At 38.6% G+C, this 27,036-nt stretch overlaps 1 protein-coding gene across 2 annotated transcripts; it reads right to left on the reverse strand.

The window, feature by feature from the left end:
* Nucleotides 1–1,060: 1,060 nt before the first annotated feature.
* Nucleotides 1,061–19,913, reverse strand: mboat1 (membrane bound O-acyltransferase domain containing 1). Of its 2 annotated transcripts, none has more exons than XM_088326176.1 (13): nt 19,597–19,913; nt 16,686–16,831; nt 16,540–16,617; nt 12,517–12,612; nt 10,354–10,409; nt 10,162–10,216; nt 8,661–8,853; nt 7,490–7,682; nt 6,169–6,233; nt 6,039–6,103; nt 3,415–3,547; nt 3,196–3,347; nt 1,061–2,263 (listed from the first exon to the last, which is right to left on the reverse strand). In XM_088326176.1, the coding sequence occupies exons 1-13, from the start codon at nt 19,687–19,689 to the stop codon at nt 2,140–2,142; spliced, it is 1,449 nt and encodes a 482-aa protein (XP_088182302.1). In that variant the 5' UTR covers nt 19,690–19,913; the 3' UTR covers nt 1,061–2,139. The 2 variants fall into 2 exon arrangements, with proteins under 2 accessions (XP_088182302.1, XP_088182301.1); XM_088326175.1 differs by having other exon boundaries at nt 6,169–6,272; nt 19,597–19,908.
* Nucleotides 19,914–27,036: the final 7,123 nt, after the last annotated feature.

Raw genomic sequence — 27,036 nt, forward strand, 5'->3', positions numbered from 1 at the left:
CTGCGGTAAAGATTTTAAATTAATTTAAAGGAAAAACTGTTAGCTCAACTAGTAAGATACCCGAATTTAACTCACAGGGTTGTGGGCTCAGTCCACAAGTGCAGTCAGTACAAATATTAGGTTTTGGTTGGAGCTCGGTTTTGGGTTTAAGTTAGCGTTAAGGTTTTTGCTGTAAACCAGATTTAGACACATGGTTAGTCGGTTAGTGTTGACGGTAAGATTCGGGGTTTGGTTAAAGCCGGGGATTGCTTTTTTTTTTAAACAGCACTACTAGCTCAAATGGTAAGATGTCTGTATCACACACACAGGGTAGTGATTTTGATTTCTATTCAAGGCAGAACAAATTATAAGGTTAGGACTTTGGTTGTAGCTATGTTTAAAGGTTTTTTTGTCGCGCCGATAAAACCCCAATCCTAAAATTTTTATCCTCTTGACTGGAGCATGAACCCAGAATTCTAGGAATGTAATCCATGCATCATAGTAGTTAAAATACCAGTACTGTTTCTTTTTGTAACTAAAATTCTAGCACTGACTAATTCCATAACCCTAGAACCCACATCCCTTTGAGTGGAAGACAGACATACCAGTTGAGATGTCAGTGATGTCTTTTTTACTCAAAACCCTAAAACCATTGCTCCAACCAAAGTTTGCTTTTGTGCAACACCCCCAAATAATTGAGAAGCACTAAGCTAGCGCGTGAGGAACATACTTCCAAAAATTGTGGAACGTTCACCAAAACCTGAAGTTGAGAGGCGAACTGGCATTTAAAGTCAGGTCTCCGCATTCATTTGGGTAGCACTGGAGGAACCATGACGTTGAAGATGTTGTTTGTGTTTTGATTCCCATAGTTGTCATAGTGGCCACTTTACTCCAGCATCATTACCCCCACTAAAACCCACCCCCAGACACACAAGGGTTACGCTTGGGAAAACGACAGTATTAGTTTTCTAGGCTGTCATCAGGGAGCAAAGCTGCTGCTCGGATGAACATACACAAGTCACAATGTTTTTGTACCATCCATTTATTATTTGCCGTCCGTTAAAGAGCTTGCATTCCAAAATTAAAGTTGTCAGGAAACTTTATTGATTTACACAGTTTAAAAAATATATAAACGGGTTTAAAAAATTGACAATATGCATACAATTCACTGATTGCATATATAATTTCATTGGTTTACATAAGGCATTATTTGTCCAAAACACACAACAAAAACGTATAAAAAATGGGGCAAAATCCTCTTAGGCAACAGTTTGACTAGCAACTGTGCTTTCAATTCATAATTGCAAAAAGTAAATAGAAGAATCGTGTCAGACATTTTAACTCAAGATTTGTGAATTCAAGACCGGTCCTTTTAGCTGTGCTTATGTTTTTAGTCAATTCAGTCAATTATCTCCTTTAAAAGCATTTAAACAAACTGGAAACCAAATTGGAGAAGTATAACCTCCATTTTCTAAATCTTTCCTTGTGCGAATCCCTTACACACCCCCAATACACCTTCCTATATAGTGAGAATTTCTTTAAATAAATGTTCTTCAGAATTCATTGTGTGATTTTTTTTCCCCAGTATATTTCGTGTGTGTGTGTGAGATCAGTGCCTGTTCAAGTACATAAAATGAATCATTAAAAGATTAGTAGTGTTGCTGTCAAACGTGGCCATCAAGTGTTTTTAAACCATAAAAATATATACTTTTGAGGAATAAAACGATGGTGGCACTGGCAAGAAATTTGGAGCAGGGTAATAAATAAAGCACATTTCCTCATTTTTTTCCAAATATACACTGTGCAGCCACACTGATTTGTTTGTAACACACACAAAGTTGCACACAAAGGTTCGTGTGGTACATAACAATGGGCAATGGAGCTCCAGCCACACGCCAAACAAGAAGCTTTTTGTGTGCCATCACAGCCAGCATGGCCATATTCATGCGCCAGTGTCTTGCTTGCGATATTTGAGTCAGGCGTGTACAAGTGTGTGCCTTCATTCTCCCAATGCTGGCCTGAATCCCAGTCGGACAGGGAGCCTCCTATCCAGTCCAAGCCATTCTCATTAATCCTGGCTCATTGCGTCCACCTGATGACCTTTAGTTTCTCTTGAAAAAATAAATTAAGTAACCAACGACTGTGCAGTCGTTTTGTTTATCAGTGCGCTTTGTCATTTTTGTTGCATTGGATGGACAAACCCCGGCAGATTTTGCTTTTGACTTTAGGATGCAAGAAGACAACAGCCAGAATGCTGAGGATGTGCACAACAAAGTACATGGACCTGAAACACAGACGGAATCAGTCAGCAGGATCACATTCCAAAAACATGCATGTTAGGGACAATTTGGCCGGCCAATTAACCTAGGTGTGAAAGAGCAAATTTTCTGTCCCTTTGTGCCCTGCGACTGGCTGGCAACCAGTTCTGCCCGAAGATAGCTGGGATGGGCTCCAGCACCCCCGCGACACTACTGAGGATAAGCGGTGCAGATAATGGATGGATGGATGGATGTGCCCCTCCTTATTTTTTGTTAAGTTTTTCTAAGAAATTCATGATGCTGAAAGACCATCCGCAAGGCTTCCTGTTGTCTCCCCCTGCTGGAATTTTATTTGTAATTTATTTTTTAATTTTCCAAAGCTTGAGGGGTGCCATACTTTCCAGACTACAAGGCACTAGGGCAGCATTTTTCAACCAGTGAACGGGGCACACTAATGTGCCATGAGACATTGTCAAATGTGCAGTGGGAATTTTAAAAGCATGTCATTCTTCAGTATCTTTGTTTTCTTCCAACCAAGTAATATTTATCCAGTAGGTAGCACAGTATATCTAATTACTTTTGTGTAACAAAGCTTTTTAATTGTGGTGTCAGTAAATTTATGTTTTACTTGCTGACGCGATCTTTGGAATGAAGTCATCATTGCAGCCACAGTCAATCTCTTTTTGTTGCACGTGCAAGTATAGTATTCTTGAAAGCACTTTTTCATCTTTTGGGGGTTTGGCCTGACATTTAAACTATATTTAGTACAGTCCTTTTCTTACTTTCACCATTTTCATCCTAGAATAAAAGAAAACTGCCAGCATGTGCGTGAAATCACACTCTCCCCGCATCACCCACCGCCTCCTTTCTTCCAGCGCAATGTGCTCCATGGCCCGGGGGTAAAAGATAAAAGCCGATAGGCCCGGCAGAATAAAATATATAAATACTGATCGCTTACCTGTAGAAGACCAAGGTGGGTTCCACTGCCAGGAAGAGAAAGGGCATGAAAGTATAGCTGATGGCCAGCTGGGTGCAAAGCCAAGTCAAGGTATCGTAACTCAGTTTGAGACTTCTACAGCCCAGGAAGTGCTGACGTATCGATTTCCGTACCTTACAGGGAAAAACATCTGAGCCTGGCATTTTTGATAGGATTTATGTGTGAAAATACTCAACTCACAGTGCGTGCTGCTTGCGTGACCAGGATGGCAGTGAAGAAGGAGAAATAGTAGCCGGGATAAATGCCGTGCCATAAGGCGGACAAGACGAAAGTCAGCGCCATCTGGTGGTGCGGGGCTCGGTCGTGGCACACCCTTACAAGCGAACGATATCACAGAGTTTAGATTTCCCCATTTTTTCAGAATAACCTAGGTTACTAAAATATTTATACAGAAAGTCCTAATCATTAAGCTTGTTATAAGATGTTGGTATTTTGCCATCCCTGATAATTAGTCACATTTTAAATACTCTTAATTTCCTCATGCTGAGGTTTTTGAAATTTTCCTTGCCCTCCAGTAGGTTTTCCATCAGAGGGTGGTGTAACAGTAGTCTGTACAAGCCTTTGAGATTTGTGATTAAGGGCTATACTCATAAACATTACTTGACTATTATGACACCGTTTGATTTATTGTTTTTATATACCGCAGAATGAAGTGGATTAAACTATAAATGCATTAAGCTGTGTGAGGTTTTACGTTATACTTCAGTATTTGATCAATTTAACAATCAATCTTTAGCAAACTACAATGCATGCAATTGATTACAAACCCGGGTCGTGGTGGTGAGGGCGTCAACACTTAACCACTACACCAACAGCTGTACAGATGATAAACAAAAACCTGATCTGTTAAGGCCAGAACACTAAGCTAACTTGGGTCAGTACTTGGATGGGAGACCGCCTAAGACATAACAGTTGCTGTAAATAGGTTATTTGGCGACGCTCTGCTGCAACAAGTGACTACCACCACCGGTACAATCGCTGAAAATGAATTTCCCGAAGGGGACCAAATAAATACATTGAAATGAATTCAAAAGGAATTAGAGCTCATCTCATTAGCACACTGCTCTGTATAGTGCAGTCTAATAAGATAAATAGTCTCTCCAATTCTTACCTGTGTGTCAATAACGCTACGAAAGACAGAAACAGAAAACAAAGTCAACAAAATACGACAAGTAATTTTACGTACCTATACATATTTAACTGGATTGCTATTACAGACAGGTGAAGTGGAGAAACATTTCAGAATGCATAAATCAAATCAGTGTTTCTGGCACTGTGAATAAAAATGGTGAGATAATGAGATAAGCTTTAATGCATTTTCATATGTCCTCTGTACCACTGGTGGTCGAGTGAAAAGTGTCGACTGATTTAACATTGCACTATTGTATGCCCTAAGTGTAGGGTCAAACTGTTATATAGGAAAAACGCAGTAGCTCTTTAGTCTCAGTTTCATGTACATTATATTCCAGTGGAATATATATTATATCGATATAAATATCTGATAAATACTTCTTTAGGGGGAGGACGGGAGGTGCGCCTCAGAAACAGGTAGGCCTAATAGTAATGAAAACGGTATGTTTTATACGGATACATTTGGGTTGCCATCGATGCCAATATCAGAAAGCATACTGGCTCATATAGAAAATCTCCCCACAACAGCCCCCAAAAAATTATTTATAAGTATTTATAATTCCCAACTCTTGAAAGCAGCACAAGACTGTCTCTTAAAAGTAGAATATTTTGATGAAGTAATTTATTTTCTGGAAAGCAAAAAAAAAAAAAAAAAAAACCTAAATTTAAGATTCTAATAAAAAAATCAACTGAAATATTGCAAGTCCCATTGTTTTAATATTGCTGATTATGGCCAAAACTCAAATAGGCAATCTCAAAAATAAACAATATCGTGAAAAAAATATTAGTAGGCTTTAAGCCATAATCAGCGACATTAAACATATAAGAAGCTTGAAATATTTCTGTTGATTATTAATGAATCCAAAATGTATGACATTTCGGATTCTTTAATTGCATTACAGAAAATAATTTTACCAGTCAAATTTTATGAGACAGTCCTCTACTATATACTAAATGATAAAAGACCTGTGCAAATTTGGAACAGGTAAACATTGCCTTAATTAGTAGCCAACACTGGGATTTTGTAAACATGTGCACTTACATAAAATTTGCCACAAAAGAGGATTGGACATGTTTGACCTTACTATGTTTTACTATGTGTAATTTGAAGTTTCAATATCATATAAACAGCTGCATTTTATGACTCGTTAAAGTGCATTTGACAAATCCTATTTCTGGAGTCGTTTCTTTCCGTAACACAGCATCATTGCATAGGTAATATGCGAAAACCTAACTACACAATTGGGTCTTCTCCATAACTTCTCTGGTTTCAGTGATTACAAAGCCATAATTTGAGTAACTAATTTTTCAATTGATTTGTAATGAGTCCATACTTTTTGACATTTTTCTTTGTTTAATTGCATTTCAGAAAATAAAGATCTTGATCACAATATTCTAATTTTCTGATTCATTCCTATATATTTGTAGTAAAGTAGGAAACATTGGTTCATATCAAACGGTCAAGGTAAGTTTTCTTGATTTATTTTTCTTTGCTTTATAGTAAAACATGGAGTTTCTGTCGATTTAAAGAGCACTTTTGCCATATGTGTATTTTCACATGAAGTAAGCGCATACATAATTTTACTGTATTTCAATCTCCTAGCATTATCTCAGTGTATCATCAATCTTCACCTATAGTGACTGAATTTGATTACCAGACTGACTGTATTTACATTTTAAGCCAATATCCCGTTTGGATGTTCCAGTTGTCGATGAAAGTCTTGAAGCTGGTAGCGGTCTGAAAAAGACCAACAATGAAGTCAGCCTCATTATTTATACAATCTATTCCCCTGGATGGGATACCTCAACTCCCAAAATGTTCAAGTTACTGATGAGGTTCCAGGAAGCCTTTCCGTTTTCATCCATGCCTGAGAAACCAAAACCAGCCGCATTGTTGATGGCGTCAGCTGAAAGGAATGCAATTTGCATTTGGGATTTAAGTTCCAAACACACTGTTGGCCCTAATACAGGGTTCCCCCAGGATTTTTCTATTAAAATTTAAGACTAAGACCTTTTCAAGACCACATCCAATAAAATGTAAGACCAATCTCTCACCTATACTGGCATACAGACGATGGGGAAGGGTGCCGAGTCATGATGGACCCCGGCACGAGGCGCCACCTTGCCGCAACGATTTTAAAGCCCCGTATTGAGGAACGGGGAAGTTATTGCATAACCGGCGGCTGAGTGGTTTGCAAGGGAAGTCGTCTAAGGTGGCCGTGAGTGAGGCCGAGCGGGGATCAGGGACAGACCTACCCAGCCGACGTCAAGAGGGCCAAGCAAGAGGCCAGGGTGATGCAGTGATCACGTGGTGGAACCAGACCCCGGCAGCGACGACCCGGCCGCACGGCGCGTTGGAGAAACCGCCTGGCCCAAACCCCTATTGCCCTCTTAGCTCACAGGCAGGCAGGCGGGGATGCAGGTGAGCAAACTGGAACCGTCCAAGATGACAGGGCAGCACGCCACTGCGACGTGTTCCGAGGGTCAGCCAAGCTACCCCGTAATGGGCGTCCGTGCCCGACTGCTGCAGTTACTCCGCTGCACCGCCCCGGCAAAGGGTTCGGGCGTTTGCTGGGCGACCCCTCCTACTCATTTCCTGGTATAGCCAGATCCCAGTTATACTTTAAAATCATTCAACCACAACAGGTTAAACCTACACTTTCCCATCCCAAAGTTATTCAGACAACGACAGCGTTTTAGAGATTGTACGTGAAGCTCCAACGTAATGCTACATTTTAAAAAAACGCGGAAATCTGGATTTTCTGACCGACACATTGCATTTATCGGTCAGAAATCAATAAAGTCAGAGAAAATTAAATAATTTAACGACACAACGTTCCATACTTTTGTCAGTTTACTGATACAGTTACAAGTTCTATTACGCAGTTAAGACGGGAAAAAAAACGAGACATTTGAGAGTTAAATTTGAGACTAGTAGACAAAATGTATATCTTTTCAATGCGTTCATTTGAGGTTATCAAATTTAAGACTAAGTTTTTAGGACCTTGGGGGAACCCTGTAACATGATCAAAGAACTGTGTGGCTTCCTTAAATCCCGTTTTTTTCAATCAAACTGAAGCTGAACTTCAAACACAGAAAACAATACTCTGAGGAGGTTACTCACCAAGCGTCCACGCAATGTAGAATTTGAGTCTTGCAGCCTGCATTGAAAAGGCGGCATAGGCGAGGCGAAAGATGAAGGGTGCATGGCCTACAAAGTTAGGATCTATGTTGTACTTGATGGGCAGCGATCGTTCGACAAGGAAGAAGAGAAGCATACTGCCGCAACACACCATCAACTTTTGACACACAGAATTCTGCGGAGATGAGAGAACGGTATCAAAACTGAACAAATATTTTTCGTTCAAAAGACTACCACTTTGATATTAATTTCTGAAAGACTGACTGATAAAAATCGTATTACCGGATTTTCTGCAGTATGCCTCACACCGGCAAAAAAATGTGTAATTAAGAAGGAAAACCCATATATAAGTCGCACCATAGTACAATTCATATTTTTCGGTTAAAAAGACAACCTTGCTTCGGATGATTTCTGTGCTTTAATCGCTTTGTTTTTAATAACAAGCGGTTAGTGACATGCTCAGTCGATAGTGATTCACGTGACTCCGCTGTATTTCTTGTTCACTACGTGTACCGGTAATCATGTTTTTGCATTACTGCAGACCTGGAACCAAAAGTAAATAAACACAGTAAAAAGATTACTGCATTGTATCGCTGACTCGATTATGCTAAACAAAGGTCTTGATATTCTGAACTGAAAAAAGAGAAAGGCATTGTGGGAGGTAGTTCAGCCAATAGCATATCTGCATTTTATGATGCCATGACGCAAACCAAAAGCAGACCAGCATCAAACAATAGCAGAAAGGAATCTTAGAGGTGTAAATCCACATTGCAGTGGCAGGATGTGGATCTCCGCAATTTGATAATATTGGTTCACAACGTAAACTTCACATTAATGATTACTTTATTTGGCAGTAAGGTACTGGTAGTTATTTGTAAAAAAAAATGTATAAAACTTTTATCTCTTAAACAAAGTTGAAAGTTTTTCTTTGTATAAAAGGGTATTTATTTGTATAATATGGTTTTATAGTAAATACAGGTTTCCAACTCACGGATATCACCCATCATGGCTTCTTTTCGGAACAAAAACCCCACAATAAATCAAGGTTCACTATATTTGAAAGTATATTTATCTCCAGTCTTCATTTTGTCCCTTTAATGTTTTTTTTTGCTTCATGTTGCTAGCTAGCAGGTCAATCAAAGCAGAGTGTTACCACAGGTGAAGGTTCTGGATGATGGTGGTTGCCACTGTTGCCGTTGCAGGAACCAGCACGTTGCTCGAGTTTGCTGCTGATGTGTGTGCCCTGGATGAATTCAATGTAGTCCTTGTAGTTATTGAACGGACCCACCACAACGCTCATGAAGTTAAGATTGTAACTCAGGTATTCCAAAAGAGAAGGTCTCACGCTGCAGGGTAAAGAGATTTATTTTTTAAAAAGGACAATAACGTAAACGCTTAGGGTGATTGTCAATTGGATTCAAACAATTTTGTCAGAAAAGATTGATGACAAAATTGTGAAAAAAAAAAGAAGAATAGTTTCTTTGAAGAAAGTTTGCCACAAGAGATAGTGATGTTTTCAAAAACAGCTTATACAAGTTCATGGGAGAAACAGGTCAATAAATAGCCCAAATTGGGTCAGAAATAGACTCAATAATTGGTTTGGAGCAAATGACAAAAAAAAAAAAATTTGTGGCAGTTGTTTTGTACCAGAAGACCCAATTTTACAAGTTACTTTAAAACAGACACATTTATAAGTGTATTAGTGTTGCAATACACCTTTTTTTTCCTTCTGACACTTTGAGTTTTTAACTTTTAAACAGAATGATCTGTTTTAGGGGTAACCTTAAATATCAATTTTAAACTGTTTAAGGGCTCGTTTTGATCCAATTTTTGGAAACGCATCAAATCGGCCCATTCCTTTTTACCATTAAAATAAAAGCACTCTCTTTCCCCTTCAACTAACAAATCCTGGGGCTTTTAAGAAGGAATGAACCCATTTTCGGGAGACATTATGTACCTATAGCTGAATCATCAGATCTGCTTCTAATGCAGTTCCCCAATTTTTGTGTAATTTTTTGAGACAAACTGATGACATCTTGGGGAATTATTTCAGAAAAAATAAAACAATTTTCAATAGTTATTTCAAACCAAATAAACTTTATTTCAAGTCAAGAAGTGGTTCGGTCCACTCGTGACCCAAACTTGATTTAGTCACATGCCTGTAAAAATGACTGCAACATGACAATAATCAGACCTGACCGTTCTGAATGCATGCATGCTTATAAACATGCTATGAGTGACGTGTTGTCATTTAATCTCTTTAATGCAAAATAATGCAACTTTTCCTAAGCCGGCAGAATTACAAAACAAGAACAAACTATTCACTCTGGCTTCATCTCTTTGTCCTTATGCTTCTTTGCTAAAGGGAAAGAGAAAGTCATTTATTTTAACAAGTTCAGACATGATTTAAAAAAATATATAAATTATTTTGTGCCTCCATCTTGTTGGCTAAAAAACGCAAAATCGTTTTCGGTGAAGTGTTTTGAAACATTCAGGAAGACCTCTACACCCTAAAACCAATTAGGTGATAGAAATGTCATAGCGCTATCCCTTTGGAACCGGACAGCTCCAAAAAGGTCATGAAAAAAGCAAGTAAAAGCGTTTTTTGATATAGAACTGGCACCATGGAAAATAAACTGAGGTGGAAAACTTACGGAATAGCCAACAGCTTTTGTGCTGGGGCCAGGTTTTCATCTTTCTTACACATTCCTGCAACGATAAGTGTGTTTAATTACACCTGCATCTGCTTCAAACTTAACACATTTTAACATCCCACAATAAGGCCTAATCATTTAATTACCAACTAAACTGCACATTCAAGGTGAATGTTAATTGTCTTCCTTTACCATCATGAAGTTGGAATGCAAGTGAAGTAATTTTCTGGGTCACAATCATCAGTGGCCTAAAAAGAAAATAATTTATAGTACAGACGTGACAGATACAACGAACCAAAAATTACGTGTTTTTCTTGTTAGAAAAACAATCAAACATTGTTACAATAAACCAACATTGAATTCAGTTTAAATTTGAACTTCAGCTGGCAAAAGTACAGATATACAGTAACTATGTGAGGTTATGCTTCTATGAACTGTACGTGTGTTGAATTGTGTGTACACAAAAAAATGCAGACAACACGGTAGTAGTAGTAGTAAATGTCAATAGACATATAGGCCGGCAGCCAATAACCGCTGCAAGCTGGCACTGAAGCAGAAAAGGAAGCGTAATGTGTATCTGGCACTCTGGACTTTTACAATTTTAATTGATTTTAAAAAACATACATCAGCCGATACACGTTTTCTGAATGAAGTACTATGGATTAAGAATACATCATGGGCCGAATGCTCAAGGTAGAAAAAAATGATTTTAAAATTAGCTTAACAAATTATAAAATAGTCACAATTACCACGTTAGTAATTAATGTTTGTTTAGAGGCACCAGTTTTGGGGTAATTCAAATCAAACTCTTTATTTCTTGCCCTGGTTTGGATTTCGCAAATTTTCATAAGGAAAATTGTATTCATTCATTAGTTTAATTGCACAGCCCTAATTGGATTTAACAAAAAAAGCTTGTTATTGGATATAAAGCCATGCACCAAGAACTTTGCAGTTCAAAAAGATGACAAAAACTATAAAAGCTAACTCTAACAAAAAAAAAGAATAGCAAACTTCACTGTTAACTCACCAATAGCTGGTCAAACATCAACGACAGGTATCAGTAATATTTGTACAGTTTCTGTGCTTTATTGTCAGAACAGAGGAATGGACAAAAAAATAAACTGGCCGTGGTAAAAAAAAAAATCACACTGTATCAAAGAAGAGTACACTATTTTAAAGGTCTGGTGATTTATCAGCAGCAATTTCCTTAATTTTGGGGGACGGGCAATCACTGATATCTTCTAAATTACACTGACTTTTTCCCCAGCCATCTCATCCCTTTCGTCATAGGTTTGAGGCCATCCAATGTCGATGCTCAGTTAAAAAGTTAAAATCCTAGTTCCTTTTACAAACACACATTCAAAATTCCCCCCCAGTAACTTTTTGGGGTGTTTTAGCTCTGCCTTTGCCAAATCTCTCCCAACTCCATCCAAAACGGGTTAGCAATTTGGGGTATTTATGTTACTCAGTGGTGGGGCGTCAGGACCGGCAAGGACCTCTCTGCTGCCCTAAAACATATCCAAATAATGCAATATGACATTATATTTTGTCCAATACAAATTTTCTGTCAGCCACCTTTCATTGCTTCTCCCTGGTTGGGCTGTTTCCTGGTGTGTACTTTTATATTTAAGCATTTAACTAATCACATTTCAGCCATTAGTTGGTACTAGGTTCAAAACATTTTGGGACTGGTTGGGCCTAAAATAAGTCCAGGTTAAGGTCTGAACCTATCCATATTTTGAGCCGGGTTGGACCTAAAATGTCAATCGTTATGGTCGGGTCAGGTCGAGCTTTTTTGCAGTACATTTCTTTTTTATAATTATACCCCGTCAATGTTCATTGTCACTGTTTATACAGTCTTGTTTAACTTGGATTTTCTTACAAAAGACAGGCTTTATGTGCAGCACGGTGTTCTTTGCTCGTGCAGAGAATTGAGTGCGACGTGGTGGCCAGCAAAAAACACCTTTCCGCCACATGAGTTCTCACAAATAGAACATGAAATTTCACTTCCAAGAGTTGGTTTATAAAGCCAATTTGTTTGCGAACTACACAACAATTACTCAGACTGGAGTAAAGGCCTGTGTGTCAAATGCACGGCCCACCACTGATGTTACTTTCCTAGCAAAGTTGGACAATGATGCAGTGTGAACTCCACCTGCTTGGGCAATGTCACACAACAAATAACGCGCTGCTCACACTGCCACTTTTGATTCGGCCTCACTTTATTTACCGAAGGCTGTGTCACGGGCGACTGTGTAAGCATGCAGGGAACAACATTGCAGGATAGTTAACTGATAACGTGAAAACGCTTATGGCCTGACATAGTAATATGTGCGGCAAAGAGAGTTTTCTCACCCGGAGAAGTCAGTGGACAGTATTTCATACTTAAAAATGAAGGCCCTGCCGACTTGGCACATCGTCAGGTATCCCATCGCCAGCACCATGGAATATCTGCGAGGGGGAAAGAAATATTTTTTGAGGGTTCTGAAAACCACCAGGAACAATTTTTTTGGGGTGGAGTATTTATTTGTTTAAAGCTTGCACTTGTGTATAATGATCACCCCTAATTAAAAAATAAAAATTGAAAAAACGGAATAAGTCGTTTCCCTTTTACTCAGCTAAACATTTAAGTGACAAACTTTTATTGATATCATTTAATGACAATGTATATATGAACATAATACCAACATAAACTTTATTACTTTTTTATTTAATATCCTTCAAAGTACTATTAACCATCAGATACACCAAAGAGTTGTGTCCCTCAACACGCTTTTTTGCATTTGTTAATATCTTTCAGGTAAACTTTCTGTTTTTTCCCTTCTTTAACATTCATCCCTGGTACCTTAAATACAAATAGTGTGATAGTGACAATGAGATAAAATCTAAATCCCTTTTGTATGCCATCTATATCACTAGTGGTCCATTGGTTAGAATTCAGCGCTCTTACTGCCGCGACCAGGGTTCGACTCCTGTTGCAACCAATGATTTGCAATTGGGTTCAGCAATATTTTTCGACTGATCAAGCATTGTACCAATATGGCAATATACTACTGTAAATCCTTGTGTATAAGGCCCCCCCGACCTATGAGTTCTTTTTTAGTTTAAAAGAAATGTGCATTATACATAAATGAATACAGTAGTTTAAAAAAATACAAAAAGTACAAAGAATTCTAATGATGTACAAAACAAAACCCCAGCCTCTCATTTCAGTCATACCAACCACTGAACATAACCCTTAGCAAAAATGTAATGACTCAATCTGCTTTTGCAATCAGTTCAACACAACTTCAGCATTTCTCCATTCTTAAGGTGTCACAGCAAGCTAGACGTGACTTGTTTGGTCTGATTTCTAAAATATGAATATGCATGGAAAGCCTACAATTTATTGTTAACAGAAGCTGCAAATACTTTTAAGCTAAACAATGACTTGGCCACTATCATGACAAAGTTTGCCATCGCCCAGCAGACTGGTCAGTCTGGTTGAGGGACCGCACTGGCTAGTAACAAACAAAAGAACTCTTAGTATATCAAAAAACAATCTAGACCACATATTTTGCATTCCTGTAATACTGCATGGTTGTTGTTTTATTTATTTTTACAACTTCTGCTTCTTATCACAAGTATTAGATTGTAATTTATGTATCAGACAGTGTGGAGTGCAAACGTTTCTGGTGTGCCGCAGGAAATTGTCCTATTTTGCAACAAAGTGTACCGTTGTCAAGTATCAATGATTAGCAGAGTAAATAAGTATTCCACATCACTAGATGGCAGCACATTTTGTTATTATCCATCAGAATGTGACACAGGTATAATAATGGAGTAGTTTATTTTTTTTCTGTAATTTATAAGGAATATTTTTTTGTAATTTCAATTAAAAAAGGATTTAAATAGAATATTACTGAAACTATTCCATCTCAGTAGATGGCAGCACATTTTGTAGCTAATAAACTCAGAAAGTCATACACGTAAAATAATGGAGTACTTATATTGTTTGGAGATTACCAGTACATGAAAGCCGGCACTGTCCAAACCATTCCGTTCATAGGCCAATCATTTCATTAATTTTAGTAATATTAAGAAATATATTTGTGTTTAAAATGTGGTTAAATGTATTTGCTGGCAAATTATTTTTATAAAATTAAAAAAAAAATAAAGTTACAAACCAAAACAAAAATATGTTAAATATAAAGTAAAATACATAATTACATGAAAATTAGTCACCAAAATTATTTTTCTATCCAACCTGCCATGACATGATTCCTATTTAAGCCAATTTGACAAAAATAATTATATTGTCAATTATGATGGAACGTAGCCCGCCTTGACAACTTAAACATTTAAAAAAAAAACATACTAAGGTCAAGATCTATTTTAATTTATTTGAGCTTTGTGCCTTGAGATGTTTTCAATGAAAAAACATATCAAAAAAAGGTTGAGAAACGCTACTATAAAGTAGAATGTGCACACAGTAAACACAAAACAGATTAAATGCAATATAATGATTCCCAAATGACATGATTCAGCCATCTCACCCTTTTTTCTGAATAGGTAGGAGCATAGTTAAGAAAAGCTTCGACTTTTTGCTTCAGAAAACCATTTAATTGAAAAGAGATCAAACAGTAAAGCCGTTTTGTTGTTTATAAATCACAATTATTTCTAAATATAACAAGACCAGTTTGTGTTTGCCAAGACAATGTTGTACTCTGTACAGTGTCAGGGGAATGGACCTCAGAGTGGCTTCGTTGGCGGCGGGGCGAGCCACGGGTTGCTAACAGAGGGCGCGGTTTCGGTAAAATTAAACAATGGTGACGTCATGTCGACACACGGGACTGTCAACTCGATTTCCAAAAGGAAATCTTACTGATAACTAACTATGCTCAAAAGTATCCAAATTTGTTGTCTTTGGTTTGCACAAATCAAGCCCTGATTTAACCCTCCTCTTGTGTTAGGGTCTTCACCGACCCGTTTTGGATTTTGAATGCATACAAAACCCCCAAACGTTTGATTATTGCATCAAGGATTCTTGACTTTGTGAGGTCTGTCCACTTTAACAAAATAAAGTAAAAAAAAATAATTCACTACGGGACCCATATTGCTGATCCAGATCAGATTTTTTTAGGCCACTTATTAAGAAAAGTAATTTTTTGCAAGAGATGTATTAAATTCGTATTGTGAAATGTATCAAAGGAATATTGCAAAGAAGGTTTAAAAAGTCAAGTTATTTCTGCAACTTTTATTTTTCTCAAGCTGAGGTTTTGTAGTTTTTCCTTGCCCTCTTGAAGGTTTCAGATCAAGGATGGTGTAATGTAGTCTGTGCAGCCCTATGACACTTTTTGTGAAGATACAAAAAAATATGACTTGACATGAGAGTGTGCCACAACACAAACTTCACACAGTTATATCATGTTTATTTCATCAAGTATACATATATACTGACTTAATATTTAGTGCTCTGATTTATATTTCAATTTTGAGGCGGTTGAACAAGCATGTTTCTTTTATTCACTGCATGCAATCTCCCCAAATAAATGCCTCGCAAAACATGATGTCGCTTCATGTATGAAAAAAAAACAACAACAGCCTGACAGGTAAAACCTGATAAAACTAACATTTCAAGAGCAGATGTGACGTCAGAAAGATGACTCGTGGGTGTGCACATAGTTTCTGAGTGTTAAATTAACAGAATGCTTTTTTGCAGCGATGCCTTGAGTTTGCTCAATTGTGTTTCTTCTGATTAAATCACAAGTATCCGAACTCACAGTTTAAATCAATATAGAGCTAACTTTGATTATCTAACTGAAACTAAATATTTCAATTTCGAGCAACCACTTGACAAAAAGATTCTTAATTCAACATGTTTTCAGTGAGTTGCCATTACCTAAAAAAAATTCATTTCAAAAAATATGTAGTCAGTTTAGAATCATATATATCCATACGTATTTATTTTGGGTTTTACTTAAATCCACAAAAGCAGGGGCACATTGTATTGTGCTGTAAAACCAAGAGATGCAAAAGAACAAAATTATATGCAGCTACACAAATATAGCCAAAGTTTTTGCATGTGCACCATGAGCATTTCAATGACTTGCTCCTGATCATCTCTAACCGATTTTAATGCTGAATAAAATTTGATCCAGCACAATTTGTAATTTAAGGAAGAAATTCAGCTACCAAATGGTGATTTCAACAGAATCATACCAGCAGCTTATCCAGCTTTCTATTTTCAAGAAAGCTGACGTCGCTTGCCTTTAAAATCCAATAAAAAAGCTACTCAGTGACACTACAATTCAAATGCAAATACCCTAATCAAAGTCTGAAAATAGGCCAATGAAACTTGCAAATATTTTGGATTATCAAAAGAAATAACAAATTTACCTGTGGACATTGCTGATGTCTACTTGGATAATTAGGAGGTAGTTTGCAAGCACCACTACCAGGAAGTGAGTCGAGTACCTGCAAAGAAGGACACGTTCCATGCTTTTTTTTATTCTGAAAAAAATAAAAATAAAATCAAAACATACCATCCAAAGCAGAAGATGATGAAAATGACGCCGAGCAAAGTGGCCACAGCGTGCCTCACCAAAGGATTGCTGCGTTGAGGGCTGAGATAGAGCCGAAACCAGAAGGCAAACAACAGAGCAAGCAGCTGACACGCCAAAAAGTTCACCTGAATGGCACATTATATGGATTTTCTTAATTAAAATTTGTTAAAAGGGTAGACATTCAAACTTTGTGATACAATCTACAAAATTATGTAACATTCAGAAACTGATAGTTTTAGTGACATCCTGTGCATCCCCGAAAATAAACCGTTAGCCATATTGGTTGGGTCCCAATAGACACGGTTTGATGTTGTTAAGGGTCTCCCCTACTTTGTTCAAATGAAAGTAGAAGGTGTAAGACGTCAGATTTTTGGTGACGCAACTATCATGTCGTCATAATTTAGCTTGGGACTTTCACCCAACGATAGCCGGACTAAAACTTTGAGGCCATATTTCTATGGTCAATCACTAAGTAGGGACTTAAATTTACACCCATCCAATATAGCCTCCACTGCTCAGGTTGCCCAGATGTAGATACCTAGATATGTACAAACAATAATTACCAGCCTTTTTTCCACTCTATGCTGTGTGTGTGCGTTCTCTAATAACCCCATCATGTAGTGATAAAAAGGCAGCTGTCAGTGTTCATTTTACCTCGCATGCTCAAAAATCTATGGGTCCCAACAGAGATCTATGGGTCCCCAAAATTTAGTGTTATCGAGCTTGAAATCGTAAATCGACGACAAATATATAATATAAATCTATTTATTTATTCAGTTTTAATCATCAAATTATTAATTCATTTCTGCATCAAATTATTGTTGGTAATATACCGATTAAAGGGATAACCACAAACCTGTCTTTTTTTTATTTTCTCCTTTTTTACTTCCTTTTTTTCTTAACTTCTTTATACAACATAATTCGTAATATCAATCATCAAAGCAAGTGAGCCGTTTGAGAGCCGGCTCTTTTTAATGAGTTGAGCCAAAAAAGCCGGTTCTCTAAAAAAAAGACGGACTTCCTTTCACTACACAACGAGATCTCGTTGGCAGAGATCGGCATGCAGACGAAAACTTGAACCGCGAGACCAAAACAACAATGGCGGATCTGCCTGACGAAAAGTTTGGAGTGCAGTAAATCTTTGTTAAAAAAAAAGTAATTGGGTAATAATGACAATTTTGTGACAAATCGGTTGCGTCCCGGGGACGCACGTTGATGTGACACTATGCGTCCCCAGCAAAAGTGATGCGTCTAGGACGCAGGGACGCGGACAAATGAGAACACGGAGCTGTCACCATGGATATACTTAAACCGTGAGAGACAGAATGAGAAAATCAAATTGTATGATTTTTAAAGCATATATTCGCAAATCATGGTGGAAAATGAGGATTTGGTCAATACCAAAAACTCATCTCAATACTTTGTTATGTATCCTTTGTCGGCAATAACGAAGGCCAAACAGTTTCTGTAACTCTACAAACTTTTCACATACTGTTGCTAGTTTTTTGGTCCATTTCCCCATGCAGATCTCCTCTTGAGAACGGATGTTTTAGGGCTGTTTTTGTGCAAAATGGACTTTCAACTCCCTCCACAGATTTTCTATAAAGTTGAGATCTAGAGACTGGCAAGACCACTCTAGGAACTTTGAAATGCTTCTTACAAAACAACTCCTGGCTGTGTGTTTGGAATCATTGTCATCCTGAAAGACATAACCACGTCTCATTTTCAATGCCCTTGCTGCTGGAAGAAGATTTTCACTCAATATATCTCCTTACATGGCCCTATTCATTCTTTCCTTCAGACAGATCAGTCATCCTGGTCCTTTTGAAGAAAAACAGCACCAAAGCTATTTCCACCCCCATGCATCACAGTGGGTATGGTGTTCTTTGGATGCAATTCAGTATTTAATCTCCTCCAAACACAAGAACCTGGATTTCCACCATAAAGCTATCTTCTGGCTTCATCTGACCATAACACATTCTCCCAGTCCTCTTCTGGATCGTCCATGTGCTCTCCACAGATGGAGGTGTTCTGGCTTCAGCAGGTGGACATGTCTGGCGGTGCAGGATTGAATCCTTGGCGGCTCATTGTGTTACTGATACTAACCTGTTTACTGTGATCCCGGGTCTTTGCAGGTCATTCACTAGGTGTCCCCGTGAAGTTCTGTGATTTTTGCTTGCCGTTCTTGTTCTCATTTTGACGTCACAAGGTGAGTTCTTGCATGGAGCCCAATATCGACGGAGATTATCAGAAGCCTTTTATGTCTTCCATCTTCTAATTGCTTCAAGAGTTGACTTATTTACACAGAGCGTTATGCCTATAGCAGATTCAGTCTTCCTAGCCCGGTGCATGTCTACAATTTCATCTCTTGTGTCCTTTGACAACTCTTTGGTCTTAAGATGTAAATTCAGACTTTAAAGTGAGAATTCTGGGATAAAAGTCGGAATTGTAGTCACATTTTAAAGAGGCATTTCGAAGTGACATTTTTTCAGGGAGATTGAGGGGAAATTATTTGAAATTGGGATTTTAAAAAGGTCAGAATTTTTCCAAACCCCACGACAACCTCTTATGTTCTCCCGTCGTATCCAATTGTGCGTTACGCTTGTTTTGCTCAAGATAAAAATGACACACAAATTCAGATAAAAAAGGTAAAGTGAAGCAGAGCATTCAATTTGTTTCCATTTACACGCAGATATAAATGAAAGGAAAGGCTGCGACTTTAAAATGGGAATAAACGAAACAAGACATTTATGCCAGTACTGTTTTCATATTTTTGTGATTGTTTTTACTTTGTGGTATAACGAAGACGCGTTTTTCAGAACTAAATAAACACATTATAGGTAGATACGAAAGTTAGTCAAGTACTAAGTGAGTTCCAGGATTTTCTTACCAGTGCAAGCTCAAATCCCGAATATTTACTCAGAGGCAGCAACAACTGAGAACCTGTCGTTTTACACACGTTGTCGTTCGCCAGCTCGCCCATCCTAAACCACACGCGTGAGGGGGCTACTTTGGTTAGCTGAAATTCATCGCTCCACCATGAAGAAGGTTCCGTGACAAGTCAAACCAGTTGAGTGAAGGGAAGTCGGAGGCGAGAACGCCGGACAGGTATCCTCCTTCGCCGCCCTGCCAAGCAAGCGCCTTACCTTCACTCAGCTGGCCTGGCGCGTTAGTGGAAGTTTGACACTCTAATGAAGACGAGCACTACTTCCGCCTTCACTCCTAAAAATAAAAGATTTTTCCAAGGAATTTAGGTGGTGTATTTCCTGTTTTAATTCGATGGTTAATTGTCTTTTCAAACATTCTACGAAAAGTATTAATAAGCATCTACTCTACATCTCCCTGAAGATTTCTACCAATGGTGGGCTGCGAGGGCCTGCAAGGCCTTCTCTGTTGGCCTATCGGAATCATGTGATGTTAATTGTTGACCCTTTGCACACATGAGACCTAACCACTCAATGACACTATGACAGACAGCAGTAAAATGTAGTAAACAGTAGGTGAGACCAGTAAACAGTAGACAATAACAACAAAAACAACAAAAACTATACGAATCAAAAACCGTTGGCAAAAAAAAGTCAAAAGAATATTGTGCAGCTGTCGGGTGTGACAGTTCTCCTTGTCAGAAAGCACAAAGAGTGGTATTTAAAGAAACTGATGATAGCATGGCTAGCTACTGACCATACCTTCTTTCTCCTGGCATATGTATACATCTAACCAAATCGTCCAGTCTGCCGTACTTAAGTCCACATGATCTGTACCAGTATGTAGTGAATGGAGTATCCCCACACACCGGCGCTGATTTAAAAGCTTATGAAAGTCTGGATGCTTACCAGTTATTATCGGTGTCGTGCCGAAAAGTGCACTCCCGTCGTGAAATGTCTGCCCTCGAGCAAACATCACTGAAATCAGTTGGTAACGAAAATTTTGGGGAATGTAATAGAACACTAAAGCACTGGGCATTTGCACCTTGAATAGAAATCACTTTTGAGCATGTTGAAAGTATTTATTTTGTCAAAATGACACTTTATCCTCTAAACATTCATCTCCCGTTTTATCCGTTGATAATATGACAGTTCATTTTGCCGAAATAAACTTTATGGAAGGGCAAAAACAGTTTTAAATACAGTATATGTGATATTTGGAAGATTACTGTTTTGAATCACTGGTTTTGATAGAGAGAGAGAGAGAGAGAGAGAGAGAGAGAGAGAGAGAGAGAGAGAGAGAGAGAGAGAGAGAGAGAGAGAGAGAGAGAGAGAGATACTTTATTCATCCCCGTAGGGAAATTCCCACTTCCAGGAGTATCCTTGTGTTGAAAAATAAAATAAGGATATAGAATACAAAAATACCCAATATAACGTTTTGCTATAGAGTATTAAATAGTGCTACCAAAAATACACACTGTAATAAAAATAGGTAATATGCGAATGTGGGGTTGGGGTTTAATGTGGGCTTTTACTCCCTCAGGTGGAGTTAAAAGCAATAAAAGCAACTCATTAACGTATCCATTGATTGGTAAGAAATGGCAACAGTAATACACTAAGGTTAGCTAGTTAACACTAGCTAAGTTTTTAGTAGCTAAATTGAGTGACTTATACGTGACTCGCACCTACTTACATAAAATTGTTCGGAAATATATCAAACGTACCTTGTAAAAATATTGTCGGTTCGCACAGCCCACCACACAGCAATAAATCACCATCGTAAAAAATCATGGTTTTATTCTTCTGTTGTCGTTATTGATATTTGTTTCAACTCAAACATTCATTCAAGTGCCGTACGCAAGTGGGCTTTTTTATATATATATACAAAACTCAATTCCAATGAAGTTGGGAAAGTGTGTTAATTGCAAATAAAAATTGATCCAAGTAAATTGCAAATTCTTTTCAACCCATATTTAAATGAATGCACAGCAAAGACAACATATTTATTGTCTTCACTCATAAACTTTATTGTTTTGGGAGAAAATCATCAACTCTGTAATTTGATGACAGCAACACGTGCCAAAATAGTTGGGACAGGTGTCAATAACTACTCAGAAAGTGGATGAATGGAAATCAACCAACTATTTGCAGGTGAACAGATGAATTAGCAACAGGTGAGAGTTGTTACTGGGTATAAAAAAGGGAGACCCGAACAAGCTAAGTCATTCACATGCAAGGATGGGGCGAGGTTCACCTCTTTGTGAACAACTGCGTGGGCAAATTGTTGAACAGTTTAAAAACAACATTCCTCAAAGTACAATTGCAAGGAATTTAGGGATATCATCATCTACAGTCCATAATATTGTGAAAAGGTTCAGGGAATCTGGAGAAATCACTGTGCGTAAACGGCATGGCCGTAAACCATTATTGAATGCCCGTGACCTCCGAGCCCTCAAGCGGTACTGCATTAAGAACCGACATCAATGTGTAAAGGACATCACCACATGGGCTCAGGAACACTTTGGAAAACCACTGTCAGTCAATACAGTTCGACGCTATATCCGTAAGTGTGGGTTAAAACTTTATGTTGCAAAGCGTAAGCCATTCATCAACAACATCCAGAAACGCCGCAGGGTTCTCTGGGCCCGAGCCCATCTAAAATGGACTGATACAAAGTGGAAAAGTGTTCTGTGGTCTGATGAGTCAGTTTTCCAAATTGTGTTTGGAAATTGTGGACGTCGTGTCCTCCGGTCCAAAGAAGAACAGAACCACCCAGACTGTTATGCACGCAAAGTGCAAAAGCCAGCATCTGTGATGGTATGGGGGTGCATGAGTGGCCAAGGAATGGGTAACCTGCACATCTGTGAAGGCACCATTAATGCAGAAAAGTACATTCAGGTTTTGGAACAAAGTATGTTGCCATCCAAACAGAATCTTTACCATGGGCGCCCTTGCTTCTTCCAGCAGGATAATGCCAAGCCACACACTGCACGTCTCACGACAGCGTGGCTTCGTAGTAAGAGGGTGCGGGTGCTTGACTGGCCTGCCTGCAGTCCTGACCTGTCTCCCATTGAAAATGTGTGGCGCATTATAAAGCGCAGAATAAGACAAAGGAGACCCCGGACTGTTGAACAGCTGAAGCTGTACATAAAGCAAGAATGGGAAAGGATTCCACTATCAACGATTCAACAACTAGTCTCCTCACTTCCTAAACGTTTATTGAGTGTTATTAAAAGGAAAGGTGATGTAACACAATGGTGAAGAAGCCCCTTTCCCAACTACTTTGGCACTTGTTGCAATTATAAAATTCTAAGTTTATCATTATTTGCTTATGGAAATAAAGTTTATGAGTTTGAACATGGATAATCTTGTCTTTGTGGTGTATTCATTTAAATATGGGTTAGAAAAGGTTTGCAAGTCATTCTATTCTAATTTTACTGACATTTTAAACTTTTTCCCAACTTCAATGGAATTGACTTTTGTATATATATATATATATATATATATATATATATATATATATATATATATATATAGTTTGCTGACCAACATTTTGTGTGAGTTCTGATGGGATACGGTCGACTCCTGGAGACTTTCTATTCTTTAGTGAGTTACTTGCTGCCACTACTTCTCCTCTGGGGATAGGGAAGTCATCACTTTCCCCTGGGCCAGAATTTTTTAGGACCTCAGGGTTTCCCTGCGTCGGTGGTTGTAGAGTTTGGAGCAGTATTCTGTACATATATTCACGATCTTTTTCTTCAATTGGCTTATTCCCTGCCTCATCCTGGATGCTGATGACTTTTGCCTGTTTTGTTTGTGTGAAGTATTTTACAATCTGGAAGGCTTTCTTTGAATTGTTCATGTTGAGGCACTTTTTTAACTCTGAGCACTGGTCTTTCATCCATTGCTCCTTTGTTTCTCTCAGGCTTTTTCTTTTTTTTATTGGCTGCTCCTCCAGGGCTGTTTCTTTTCTTTAGTTCTCGCCTCGTGTCTCACTGTTGGAGAATTCCTTTTGTTTTCCAACAATTCATTTTGCTGCTTCAGTCATCATCTCTGAGAACTTGGATATCAGGGTTTCGACATCTTCAACCAAGGCGAGCAAAGGAGCAAACTTCCCGCAGATAAAGGCCTGTAAGCTCTCGGCCACCTGTGAGTCTTTCAGTCGCTCAAGGTCAAACTTAATCCTCGCATCCCATGACTTCTTGACCTTTTGGAGACGAATGTGGAAGTGATCGCTGACCTCATCGGCTCCTGGATATGTGTGCTGTCTTGATTCCACTTTTGAAATGTTGTGTGATCATGATGTAGTCAACCTGACTGTGGTGGATTCCATCAAGATGGAGGTATGTATTTTCTGGAATTCTTGTGGTTGCCACGAGTGTTTACCAGCACCAACCTGTTGTAGCTAGCTAGTTTAAGAAGCCGTTGTCCTCTTTAATCGGTTTGTAGGTAAGAGCTTGTTCCACGTGTTTTCTTCCAGTCCCTATGAGCATTCATGCCAATTTGGGCATTCCAGTCGCCTTGAAGGATGATGATATCTTTCTTTGGTGCTTTTTCTATGATGTCTTGAACCTGGGCATAAAACTCCTGAGTTTCTTCATCACAGTGTTCTAAGGTTGGTTCATAGGCCTGGATGACTGTGATGTTGAACGCCGAGGCACTGAGGCGTATTGTGATCGCGTACCAATCTCAAGCAGGCAACATCCTGATACAGAGGCCTTAATGTTTTTGTGCACCAAGAATCCAACACCATACATGTGCTTGTTAGCTTCTCCACTATAGTAGAAAACATAGCTCTCATCAGTTGTCATTTCTGCAAAGTTGTTCTATCTGGTCTCACATTGACCTAAAAGGTCCCATCTTGTAAATGAGTTCTTTCAACTTTTCTTGTTAGTTCAAGGTGCGGGCCTTCCTTGCGGGACTGGTAAAGGTGTTCCTACAAGGCAACTTAGGTGTCTTCCTACCAGTCACACACATATTACCTACGACCTGATAGTTAGCGGAGGGTGCGGTCGTTTTTTACCCTCGCGACGACCGAGCCGTCAAGAGTGAGTTGTTGTCCATCGTGTAGTATGTCTTGGGCAAGAAGAGCCTGGCGGCGCCCATCCCTCTCTAGACCGTTTTTGGGGGTTGGGGTTTGCTCCCCCAATTGAAACAGATAGCACTGGTTTCCATTGTTACCAATAACAGGAGGAGCCTCCTGATCTGACTATGCGTACATCAAACACACATTGTATTAATTGTCAATTTCATGTTTGATTTATCATTCAAAAGTGTATTCATTTGAATAATTACCCTCCATATTTTTTACTTTTCATGATATATCCATTTGGTTATACTCCTTCAAGTAATATTGGGTCAAAGTTTTTATTGCATCTATCTTGCTAGCTGCTAGCCTGTGTCATCAGCCTGTAAGAAATCTGCCCAAGCCTTCAGAATCAACAGCGCTGGTGTCTGAGAAATGGAAGTGAATGAAACACGAAGCTAATAGATGGTTGCAAAAGCCTATCGGATCCCGAGATGGCGACAGTAAGGTCAGATTCGAATGCCTCGTGTTGAACATGGCTGGGACGGTAATGCACAAAAACGAAACCGCCGTTAAACTTGAAAGTAAAAGGTACGTATCTTCTGATTGGACACACACTTGAGGTAAGGGAAGACAGCACTATGCAGTTCAACCAAGCTACATCCCAGCTTTTATTAAGTTAAAAAAGTTAACCCACCGTGGCTGAAGAAGATGACAACAATGACTTGGTCGCAGATACACGGTACCTGCAAAGCCATTTTCAAGACAGACCTTTTAAGAGAAGTAAGATCTGATGAGGAGATACAACTTTGAGGACAATCAATTTTGAATTATCTAATTTTTAAATGTTTGCATTATCCTGTATGGGGATACATTTGACTTGCTGACTTATGTTTATTGATATTAAAATGCTCTGGAAAATAGATAGATAGATAGATAGATAGATAGATAGATAGATAGATAGATAGATAGATAGATAGATAGATAGATAGATAGATAGATAGATAGATAGATAGATAGATAGATAGATAGATAGATAGATAGATAGATAGATAGATAGATAGATAGATAGATAGATAGATAGATAGATAGATAGATAGATACTTTGTTCATCCCCGAAGGGAAATTCACATTAGCCTGTTTTGTACAGGATTAAGGCGATGTGTCTCCCAATCGTGCGCACCCGTGTTTCTGTGTAGGATTTTTTTGAACCATGATTCCATAAATACTGGTATTTGGATGGATATTTGATCAAGCCGGTCTAAGTACAACATCACGGATGGGCTATGTGTGAAAAAGACCGAATGCCACTTAAACTGCAGAAGAGAAAACAATGTTTTATTGTCTTACTGTACAAATGAAGTCTATGTTATGTTTGTTTGAATAAAACGACAAAAAGGCAGGTAACCCTTCATTATAAAAAAAGGTCTATGCAACGTTAAGAACACAATGACCCATGATATATTTTTGAAACCAGTCTTCAGGCTACTCATGTGGTCTTGGAGGGCACCTCATTGGAGAGCCTTAATCTAGCATCACCTGACAATCATTGAAATTGCTTTTCAAAATCAAATTATTGATAACTATTGTTAGGTAAAAATGTAAGACCCCCCCCAAAGTACAGCAATTGGTAATAATTTTCCGACGAATGATTTTTACAAATGTTTGTGGTGGTAGTTTCTTAGATATCTATCTATCGATCTATCTACCTTGGTCATATCCCTCAAGAGGGGTGACCGACAGCAAGACAAACACATACAAAAACAAAGAAAATAAAAAAGGGAAAAAAATAGAAAAAACACACACAAGCATTTTTGGACCATGGCCAACCCAAATGCCCAAACACCCAAACAAGTTAGGCACCTCGGCTCCCAAGTTGGTCATTCTTTCGTCCCTCCAGATGAAACGGGACACAAGAAAGCGGCCATGTCACCCGGGTCAGGGTGACACAACACACTCTTTTGTTCAACAGCAGGGCCCGACAGCTTTCACTGGTTTACCCCTGCCGCATCATACAGGTGCCCTGCCCATCCCTTAGAACACGTCCAAACATCCTACTATCCTTTTACAACACCTCTCCACTCATTCCTAATACCAACAAGAGCTCGAGCTTTCACTAGATTTAGACCTTTTTCCTGCAGTGCATTCATAACACCATCCATCCACGTCAATCGCGGCCTTCCTCTTGGTCTCCTTCCATTTACTTCTGCTCTGTAGAACCTCTTCAACATTCGCTCCTCATACATCCTCTCCATGTGTCCAAACCAACCGAGTACTCTCTTATCCACACGCTTGCTCAGTTCCACAACTACTGCAGTTCTCTCTCTCACAATTTCATTTCTAAATCTATCCAATTTTGTCACTCCCAAAATTCTCCTCA

This window comes from Urocampus carinirostris, chromosome 2 (assembly GCF_059441175.1).
Source record: "Urocampus carinirostris isolate Australia breed hairy pipefish chromosome 2, RoL_Ucar_1.0, whole genome shotgun sequence".
Lineage (NCBI taxonomy): Eukaryota > Metazoa > Chordata > Actinopteri > Syngnathiformes > Syngnathidae > Urocampus > Urocampus carinirostris.

What these genes read in the sequence shown, in the direction of transcription:
- mboat1 (XM_088326175.1), bottom strand. Translation starts at nt 19,689, where the DNA reads ATGGGCGAGCTGGCGAACGACAACGTGTGTAAAACGACAGGTTCTCAG. An exon ending in ATCATCTTCTGCTTTGGATG is followed by an intron (nt 16,618 to 16,685) that starts GTATGTTTTGAT and finishes CCTTCTTTGCAG; the next exon opens with GTACTCGACTCACTTCCTGG. An exon ending in CAAAAGCTGTTGGCTATTCC is followed by an intron (nt 8,854 to 10,161) that starts GTAAGTTTTCCA and finishes TTTACCCTGCAG; the next exon opens with CGTGAGACCTTCTCTTTTGG.